Source organism: Opisthorchis viverrini (genome assembly GCF_000715545.1).
Source record: "Opisthorchis viverrini unplaced genomic scaffold opera_v5_296, whole genome shotgun sequence".
Taxonomy (NCBI): Eukaryota; Metazoa; Platyhelminthes; class Trematoda; order Opisthorchiida; family Opisthorchiidae; genus Opisthorchis; species Opisthorchis viverrini.
Genome location: NW_008751953.1, coordinates 545,431 through 556,175, shown reverse-complemented (window position 1 = coordinate 556,175; position 10,745 = coordinate 545,431). Strand labels below are relative to the sequence as shown.

At 42.9% G+C, this 10,745-nt stretch overlaps 1 protein-coding gene across 1 annotated transcript in view; it reads left to right on the top strand.

Moving 5' to 3' along the window:
- Positions 1 to 4,940: 4,940 nt before the first annotated feature.
- T265_09675 (hypothetical protein) overlaps positions 4,941 to 10,745 on the top strand; it is a gene marked incomplete at both ends in the record, with an annotated part of 21,072 nt that continues 15,267 nt past the window's right edge. The window contains one exon of the mRNA XM_009175829.1: positions 4,941 to 5,012. Coding sequence (XP_009174093.1) covers positions 4,941 to 5,012 — 72 coding nt within the window. The remainder of the gene's footprint in view (positions 5,013 to 10,745) is intronic.

The following is a 10,745-nucleotide window of genomic DNA, read 5'->3' as shown; positions in this document are numbered from 1 at the left end:
GTTATATTATATATATATATATACATATATATATATATATGTCTGAATATATGTGTGTGTTTATATGTATGCACATAGCGTCTTGAACTATTTTCGCTGTACTTCCCATCTTTTTGAAATCTCTAATTGTTCACAGGGAAATTCCTCCACCAATTCTCAAGTTCCATTGTTGATCTCATCTTTTCGATGCACTTATAAAAGCTACTCATTTGGGAGTTAAATTTTGGATGAAGGATGCCATTTTGAATGAAGGATCATTTTCAACTCAAATTTCTGATGGATCCTTATGGCCACGCTTTGTGCACAGCTATTGTATTGTCAGTTTTAGTACCGCATAAAACTTACACCATTCTGTTGAATACGGTACTTCATCGTAACTGAATTTCGTCACTTGGTTCACTGTTTGTGCGGCAAACCCCTCGAGATGATCTAATGAACAAAGACGTTGGCTAAATTGAGTTATACAATACCTAATTAGACTACACTTGTCGTGCCAAACTTTGTCACTGCAGATCCTAGTTCGTACGTGTTTTTGGTTAGCGTACTTGTTTTGAACGAGATAGATGGTATAAACGGCTAAATTGCTACATTTTAGGGGTTGGGCAGCCATGAAACCCGGAGTCAGGGAAGCCCTGAGAGCCTGACATACCGAAATGACTGGTCTATTAGACACTACAAGTGTCTGCTAGTACCCACTACAAGTGTTTCAAGCAATCCGCAAAATGGAAGACCCGCTCGCCCTTCAACGCATATTTCCTGATTTATCTGTATGCCATCATAGCTTACTCCAATGTTTCCTGCGTGAAGTTCGCTCAAAAGTTGCTGACGTCTTTCAAAACTACGATTTACACTTGACTTGCCACTGCAAAATTGGGCGAATTCAAGAAAATGTGTTATGCTCAATAAAGTTTGTTAACTATGAGCTCAGAATTAGTTGGGGTCACATGAACGGAACTTCTCCGGTCGATAAATATTCTTCGTTGCTTTCGGGGTCGTTAGCTGTTATTTCCTGGCCTCAAACTGCTGAGAAGTTCCATCAGAACAGTTCAGTAATGAGGCATCTGGCTCAACTCCTCTCCGATAAAAAGAGTAACCCGTTCACTCACTGGTACTGTGAATCCCGGTCGGAGCCGATCAGGACGCTACTGTTGAAAGGAAGAAAGCCTTCGGCGCGGAGTTGTTTATTAGGGAAACACCAACTGAACAGTTACAGACTATTGGATAGGGGAGTAAAACTCTCATGTGCATCCTGTTTACAAAACCGAATATCCATCTTCTCCTTGAACGCGTCTTCATAAACTTCCCTGGATATTCATTGACTGTTACTTAAATGCAGGCAAATGCTACAAAGCAACTCCACATATTCCGTAATAGATCTCACTTTTCAAGAGACGTGAAGCGGATTCACGAGAAGATACTACTCGCATGTCTCATCAGTAGTATCCACCGTTACACTGTTTCTAAAAGGTTCGGTGAACATCAGTAACGTAACAACCGATTGTTTATGTCTTTCTCAAACGTTGGATTCTTTGAACACTGAAAGCCAGAATACAGCTAGCGGAATTCTACATCCCACTTTATTGTGGAGCCTGATGTCTCCAGTTTGACCGAGGTTCCGTGATTTCCATAATGCAGCGGTATTTTAGGCTATATACACTCATTTGCAAAATAATTTGGTTTCTCGAGAGACTCACCTGGAACCCAGCTGAATCTCTCGTTTGTGATATTCTCACAAAGCCAAATTAGTTTGCAAATGAGTGTATATTCGCTAATTTCGTGCAATTTGGTTTCAAGTAGAACATAAGGTTGACGGAAATCCGGGGACTTCGCCTACCTGATGAGCCCCAAGAAGGGCGAAACCGGTCTTGGGCTGTCAACGGATTTTCAGCAACCTTATTAATAGTACATTACAAGTATTTTAGGCTGTTCGGTACTCGTTATTCCATACCTCCCCAACACTTTCACTATGGTGCTATATTTCAGAAGAAACTGAAAGGAACAACTGGAATAAAAAAGTTTTTGACTTCTGTTCTTGGATTTTCAGTACAAGCACTCGAACAGCGCAGGCAACGCAATGTTCAACTCTCACCAAATCACAAGCTGAAAGACCGCGACAAAGTCGCTTGATTACTGAAGTGGAATTTGATTCTCGAGTGGTGACCGACACAAGAGATGTATGGCCTACCGGACTGGCTCTCAACCCATCGAGTAGCCATATATTTGTTGTGGATCGTGACAACGCAAAGATAAAGGTAATTGGAACAAATGTGGTCGGTTTAAAACACGCTTTAATCAGGTTGTTTCACGACTACCTGATTTTCCGTGAAAATCTCATCTAGGTCACAGTGAACCAATTTTATACATTGTCGGTCGTGTTCACCTTTTTCCTCCACTTTATCGTCTAATTTATTATTCCTACTGTTTAGTTTCCACATGTGTGCGCCGCTGAGTTTTACCACCCAGGGCTATGACAAAATGTGCAGCGTTTGAGTTGCATTGTTGATGGTCAGACCGTCGCAAAAAAAGACAAAAATGCTACCACTGCTGAGTATCCCCTAGGGCGCAGGATCGCCATAGCGAAGTCACTGAGGTTGGATACATACGGCTGGACAGGACACTACTGAGTAGATAGATAGACATGAACCCTAACCCTAAAGCCGATTCAAAATTTACAAGGCGGTTGAACCGATTCAGTTCGCAGCCCAAATTTGTCTCAGTAGACCGAGATCCATGAACTTGTTGCGACTGTATAAACTTTTCCAACAAGACAAGCACTCCATGGTAACGGCAGAGTTTCTTTTATGATTGTTGGTAGTATGATCATAAGTATTATTATTTATGATTATTACGAGCATTATAACGATTATTCTAAGTTGTTTTTTTCTCTTTTACCTATCATAGAAACCTAGCTTATAACTACACATACAGCGTTCAGCCCTCTGACGCGCTTGCTCTGAAGTGGTTTATTAAAACCTGAGAAACGAGAAAAATATCCACGTATTATTGAGTTTCAGAAAATTCCAAATACTAAATAGATAGTTTGTTTGGTGCGCTAACCGAAATTCTGTAGCTGCTCTCACTCTGGAGAAAACTAACCGGAATTCTACAGACAGGTTAATAATCATTCGAATTCTGCTTTCCCGAGGTTTCCGTCCAGATTAAAAAAGAACCACAGTTACAAGCGTGGGTTGGAGCCGAGTTCGGCATGGCACATAGTGGACTGATCGCCCACTAGCCAAGCACAGGGAGAATATGATGAGTACGGCATAGCATGTTACAAGATGCAGTAAAGTAGGGAAAAATACACCAAACACATTGAGACTGAGATGTCCTCAGCCGACCTACGCGTCAACGTAGTCTAAAATGTGTGTCCTTTATACGCCGCATTGCCATGTTTGGCACTAAACCCTTAGCGAACGCTTGCTTGTTCTGGGGGGTCAGGTTAATGGCTGAATCATGGACTATGTGCTAAAACCCTGTTTTTGCTGTTGTTGCTGTTGGTGGTGGTGGTGGTCATGGTGGTGTTGCTGTTGTTGCTCGAGTTGTTGTTGGTGGTGGTGTTCCTGTCAATGTTGTTGTTAAAGTTGTTGATGGTGGTATTGCCGGTGTTGTTGAAGTTGTTGGTGGTGGTATTGCCGGTGTTGTTGAAGTTGTTGGTGGTGGTGATTGTGGTGTTGGTGTTGTTGTTGTCGTTGAAGTTGTTGTTGTTGTTAATAGTGTCGTTGTCGGTGTTGTTGAAGTTTTTGTTGGTGGTGGTGGTAGTGTTTTTGTTAAAGTTGTCGTTGGTGGTGTTGTTGTTCAAGTTGTTGTGGGTGGTGGTGATGGTGTTGTTGTTGTTGAAGTTGATGTTGTCGGTGTTGCCGATGTTGTTGAAGTCGTTGTTAGTGGTGGTGCTGTTGTTGAAGCTGGTGGTGGTGATGCTGTTGTTGAAGTTGCTGTTGGAGGTGCTGTTGTTGAAGTTGTTGGTGTTTCTGTTGCTGTTGAAGTTGTTGGAGTTGTTGTCGCGTTGTTGAAAGTTGCTGTTTGTGGTGGCGTTGATAGTGAGGTTGGTGGTGTTGTTGTTTTTGAAGTTGGTGGTGGTAGTGGTGATGTCGTTGCTGTTGCAAATGAGTGTATTTCTCAGAAACTCCTTGTCCCAGAGTAAGAATGGAAGAAAGCAATCAACGCGTGTTGTTGATTTTCTCCAGTTAGAATTGATTGTGATCGGTCATAACAGGGTAAGGCGTTTTGCGGTGTTTCTCGTGCCCCTAAAGATAGGCAGCATAGAAATTCTGTTAAAAGCGCTGCACTTGTTCACAAAACCCTAGTTTGGTGTTCATATCACATAAACTACCGCATACTAACAGCTAACGTCTTGTTCTCTGATTCAAAAGTTGTTAGTGGTGGTGCTGTTGTTGAAGCTGGTGGTGGTGATGCTGTTGTTGAAGTTGCTGTTGGAGGTGCTGTTGTTGAAGTTGTTGGTGTTTCTGTTGCTGTTGAAGTTGTTGGAGTTGTTGTTGTCGCCGTTGTTGAAGTTGCTGTTTGTGGTGGCGTTGATAGTGAGGTTGGTGGTGTTGTTGTTTTTGAAGTTGGTGGTGGTAGTGGTGATGTCGTTGCTGTTGCAAATGAGTGTATTTCTCAGAAACTCCTTGTCCCAGAGTAAGAATGGAAGAAAGCAATCAACGCGTGTTGTTGATTTTCTCCAGTTAGAATTGATTGTGATCGGTCATAACAGGGTAAGGCGTTTTGCGGTGTTTCTCGTGCCCCTAAAGATAGGCAGCATAGAAATTCTGTTAAAAGCGCTGCACTTGTTCACAAAACCCTAGTTTGGTGTTCATATCACATAAACTACCGCATACTAACAGCTAACGTCTTGTTCTCTGATTCAAAATGCATAGATATTCAGTCCATCGGGAAAGTTTCTCTCGAGTTTTGCTGATTCTCCCAACGAGTCAACGAAAATGGTCAGCCCATTCGACGTGGCTGTCACTCCCAGCGGATTGGTTCTGGTGTCCGACTACCAACTGCAAGAAGTGAGCTTTCATTGTCAGATTGTTGAGCTTCACATCGGACTATGTTTAACGATTCTGGACATTTACCCTGAGAGCAATATTTTTCTTTAGGCTTGAATAAAATATACTGGTTAACCGAACTGAGGCACAAGAGTGGGTAACAAATGGTAAAAATCGTTTGAAGGGGTGCTGTCATTAAGAAACGACAGTTTTTCTTGTGCCTTACGAGTGCTTAGATTCCCAGTAATCATAACGTCCTTGATTTTTTCACGTAGTCAAGCCTTTCCGGGAGGCTGGACTGTGAGTTTCTCTTATCCGTTCTCTTACAATGGACGGCAGACATTCGAGTGGAATTCATCGATTAACGCTGTTTTAACCAGTGGATCTCTGAGCATAATTTGGAAACCGCAGATGGTTAGCACCGGGCCGAATACGCTTCTCCGTGTGGGTATTTGAGGCCGTTGACCAACATACAGATGGCTGCTGTAAGCCATCAGTCAGCTTACATATGATGGCAGTTACTTCTTTGTCACTGGAATGCCTACGTTTTCCGTCATTTTCCCCGAACTTCAACATACTGCCGAACCTTTCCCATTATTGTACCGTAGGAATATTCTCTGAAGCCTATACATTACCCCTGAGACGATGATGCAGGGACTGAATGCAGTTCGCCAACCAGCTGGTCCGTGATATTGATCTCCTTAGGATGAAAATACTCCAGGCAGGTGATGATCATGAAACGGTCATGTTATATCTGACTGCTATCTCCGCTCCACTGCCTGGTGCCAAACAAAGAACACAACAGCTTTATTGCAAAGAACGAGTGCAAAAGTTACAACATCCCCACGCTATTGGAAGGTACTTTTTGACACTGATAGGCATTAAGTAAACACCGATCAACATCGACCGTGCCTCCACGAAATGCCTGAACACCTATCACAGTCGGCCGTGCTTCTGTGGCGTGCGTGGATACTTATCGGTCGTTGCTAAACCGACTGACTGTCTGAATGACTGGCCTGGACGCTTGCCGGCTTTCCTATTGATTGGTGAAGTCAGCTGGTCCGTGATATTGATCTCCTTAGGATGAAAATACTCCAGGCAGGTGATGATCATGAAACGGTCATGTTATATCTGACTGCTATCTCCGCTCCACTGCCTGGTGCCAAACAAAGAACACAACAGCTTTATTGCAAAGAACGAGTGCAAAAGTTACAACATCCCCACGCTATTGGAAGGTACTTTTTGACACTGATAGGCATTAAGTAAACACCGATCAACATCGACCGTGCCTCCACGAAATGCCTGAACACCTATCACAGTCGGCCGTGCTTCTGTGGCGTGCGTGGATACTTATCGGTCGTTGCTAAACCGACTGACTGTCTGAATGACTGGCCTGGACGCTTGCCGGCTTTCCTATTGAGGTTTTGGTGAAGTTTTAGGGCCATATTAGCTTCCGGGCTTCTGGGGTATTTCCAGGAATCTGACCTTCCTGATAGTTAAAAAGTGCACGCGCGTCTGTTTTTTGCCCAAGTCCGATTGATCGGGGCTTCTCTGGAGAAGTTCAACTCCTTTTGCAGTGCCGAGAGGCATGGCTTCACTAATCTTGTCAAATCTGTTTAGATGGTCGTTCTCTAAGCTCCTGTCAAGTGCTCTATCGTTCCATGGTCAACAACGCAGGCTGAAACTGCTCGAATTTGCCCTAGTACCATTCCAGTGACAAAACTCGAGGTATCCCTGCATTCACGCTGCGTTTTTGCTGAATCTGGATAAGCTGTTTCTGGAATATGAGCTTCCGCGTCAGCGGACTCAGATATACAAAGTACTATACCTGGTTCAATAATCGTTTGCACTTCAGAAGGAATCCCTTGTTCGAGAATTGATGCGACTATCTGCGATGCGGCACTTTACGTAGATATTGCAAATCTAGAATTTGAGCCCGTCTTCTTTAAACTGCCCACGTTTCATAATTTTGCAGTGGTGAAAACAGTGTAGAAGATGTACAACTACTAAGGTCTTGGCGTTTTTTGGAGAGACTTTTCTTCAAATGTTCTACTGGCTTCCGCAACACGTGTGTTCAGTTTATAATCAAGCGTTAGATCTGTGGATAACGCATAACAGAAATCCACATAACTGCGACCGTACCATTTTGTTTGAATACTTGGTCTTGTACGATAAACACCCAATACAGATATATCAATCGTGGGTCTTGGAAACATTTATGTCGCAGCGCTATGCCACTGAACACCACGTATGGATTCCGCTTGGGAAGAAAATTAAGGCAAACCTTCTGCGAACATAAAGGACGCTGGACTCATGCAGTTTTTGGCAGTTTTGTCTCGAACACACCCTTCAGACCGAAATGATGAAACGCTTCTTTGCAAACGGTTGTCACTTACATGCTGAAAGGCACTGGGGCAAGGTGCTCTGGAAGAGGCACGTTTGAAATTCATTCAGTCTGCTCAACCAATCGCCTCTGTGCGATGTGTAGCTCAAGGTTTGACGGAGCCTACATTCGATTTGGCTGCCCAAAAACGAAGTACTTAGTAGCACTGGTGAAAGGAAGTCTTTCGCTTCGGAGTTTTCATCAGAAAACGCCAACTGAACAGTTACAAACTATTGGACAGGGGAGAAAAACTCTCATATGCATCTTGCTTACAAAAACTGAATATCCATCTTCTCCTTGAACTCGTTTTCCTGAACTTTCCTGGATATTCACTGACTGTTACTCAACTGCAAGCAAATGCTACAAATTGACTCCACAAATTCCGTAATAGGTATCACCTTTCAAGAGACGTGAAGTGGCTTTACGACTAAACGTACTACTCGCATCGCTCACTGGTAGTATCCATCGTTACACTAATACTGTAATCCGAAAATTCTGGGAATTAATAATTACGTAACATGAGGCTGCGAACTCTTAGAACGGAAAAAAAGTCATTCTTTCCAAAGTGAAAAACAAAGTCAACCTTGCTCCTTAGTTATCTTGCCCAATTTCTGCTTCACTTCAATAGCTCTATCCTAGTGGTCAAAACCGCCGTCTTTCGTTCTGATAGATGATTTGACGGATGCTTTAGCAGTCAACTTGGTATGCATAACAAGCTGAGACCTGGCCGAATCCCTCATTTTTTGATGTTTCTATTATTAGTAGTGTGTGGAGTACATAAACGTACTACTTCCGTAAACATCTGTGACTACTGTGTTTTCCCCTTGGAAAAAGCAATTCGCCTCGCAAATTTACAAGTGGATGAAATGAATTCCTCAGCATAGGCCAGTGGAATTCGTCTGCACTGTTCGTTTCCAGTAATTGATCTGCTGTGACGTGATATGAAGAATCGCTCCCCTTGATCAACGGGGTTCCGATTACCGCACACTTAATAATATGTTTAATGGTAGTCACCTGGTGAACTGGAATTGAGGGCGGATAAAACTAATTGCTTTAGTCTCATCTCCATGGTAAACTTCATGCTGGTGTATCATTAACCTACCTAGTCGTGAAAGCATCTTTACTGGAGCGGATACACTTGTAAATCTGCGAACCTGGGCAATCCAGGCTTTAAAAGACAAAGTGAAACACTATCTACCTCGATCTAAGCCGTTTCTTTGAGTTTTTGTCCCGATTTGATGCACCTCATCTATGTAAACGGGGGCGACTGTCGTTTCGTCGTTTGACCGACAACCCGCAACCTTACTGAACAGACACACTTGGAAATTTGATTCCCGACTTTTAGTTGTGCAGACGGTTACATTAATTAACCCGAATACTTATCAATTCTGGGGATAATCACCGTAAACTGGTCACCTTTTTTAGCTTTGGATGGGACAGTTAAAGTTGGTTTTGTCTAGGAAGATAAAAGGGATTCCTTCCAGTGTTTGGATGCTTTTAATTTGCCATTACGAGTGAATGCCACAGCCGGAAGAAAATAAAAGCAAAGATTGTGTAAAATATCCATCGACGAATATTTTGTAAGCTCAAAGTACCCAAGAAGTTGGAGCAATGAAGGTACAAGACACCTCGAAAGTCTGTAGAATTCGAGTCCAACTCCGAAACTCAAACGGTTGTGTAAACCAAACGGTCCGATTTTCTCGGGAAAACAAGGTTTGTGTTTGTCCTTGACCGGACAATTATGAGTAAATTCAGTGCAAATGACCACCACTAACTAGACTCTGTATTGAAGACCATCACTTATTCATAAAATACTGTTGACTCAAAAGAAGTATGGATCGAAGGGACAAAATCAAAGACAGTGGCTGTCAAGGACGCAATTTCTCCCTATTGATTGTCTTACCTCTTTGAGGAGAAGAAAATATGATGGAGACTACTCACAAGGTTGCTGAAAACTCTTCAACAGCCCACGACCGGTTTCGCCCTTCTTGGGGCTCATTTGTTGAAGTCAGTCCAGTTTGGGTTCAAGTAGAATATAGAGTTGACGGAAACTCGGGGAGTGCGCCTACCCGATGAGCCCCAAGAAGAGCGACAACAGATCGTGGGTTGTCGAAGAGTTTTCAACCACCATGTGAGTAGTTTTCTTTGTGAAAATACACTGCGATATCTCCAATGTCATACCAACTGAAACATGAGGCGGCCTGTTTGCAGCACATCCAGTTGAAGAGCCTCATAAACGGGAGATTCACTTGAGTCTCTCGTGAAAACCAAATTGCTTTACAAATGAGTGTGTGTTGCAACCCACACCTTATTTTCAGTGCACCATACCCACCGTAAGGGAAGTCACCTCTGCTAAATAACCAAGGAGCAGCATTCAGCTGTCTCATTCTTTTTAGGAATTATCAGCAGAGAGTCTTCAAACTGAGACCTCCCGACCACAAATCCTAACCCGTTCGGCCACGAGCGGCTGACCAGCATTATGATTAACTCACACTTAGGCAGGATATACTACCGCTCATCCTTCAGTCACGGGATCCACATCATGTGGCCACACGTGTTGATTGGCTCCTTGAGTGATGAATACTCAAGATTTGTTGGTACTATTGGAGGGGTTTGGAGCTTTTTATCCGAGATTTTAGCAAGAATAAAACGGCCGTGGACTGCATCTTAGGTTTTTGACCTTGAATAACTTCACTCACAAGACTAAGCCTTTTCTGAAAACTTTGAAAATTATCTCATATTGTCAACAAAGAACTTTTTATGTCAGGAATAGGGCGAGAACAGGACAGAGCACTTACCACCTTACAGGCAACACTGAATTCTAAAAGCCCTCGCAACTTCAGCGATACGGTTCACAGTGTAGGGCATGAAACTCCCTAAGCGTTAGGGTTTTTTGGGCAAAATGTGACATCTTATGGGCAAAGAGAGCTGGCAAATAACGAAAGTCATCCGCAAGCCCAACTATTTCACACATTTAGCCATTTCGGAGTAGAGTACGCCCATAATGATCCAAGCACCAAAAGCAATCTACACTTGGGTCGTGTCTGCTTATTATGTGGATTGCGAAAGAACAGACAGCTAGGATACATCAAAGACAAGGTAATTCATAATATACTGCCTTCCTCAACACGCAAATTGGTAACCGTTCTTCAGAATTTCGGTAGTTATTAGTCTCCGAATAAGGTGTTTTCCAAAATAATGCTAGTCAACTTATTCTGAGTAAACTGTCTTCTGTTACATATATAGCACCTTCCGTTGTTGAAGAGTCACTTGTGTCAAACTCGTTCAGAGTCACCTCTGAAAATCTGCCTCCAAAATACCGACATATTGCAGCAAACTGTGTGTTTGAAAAACTGTTGGCGTGGAATATA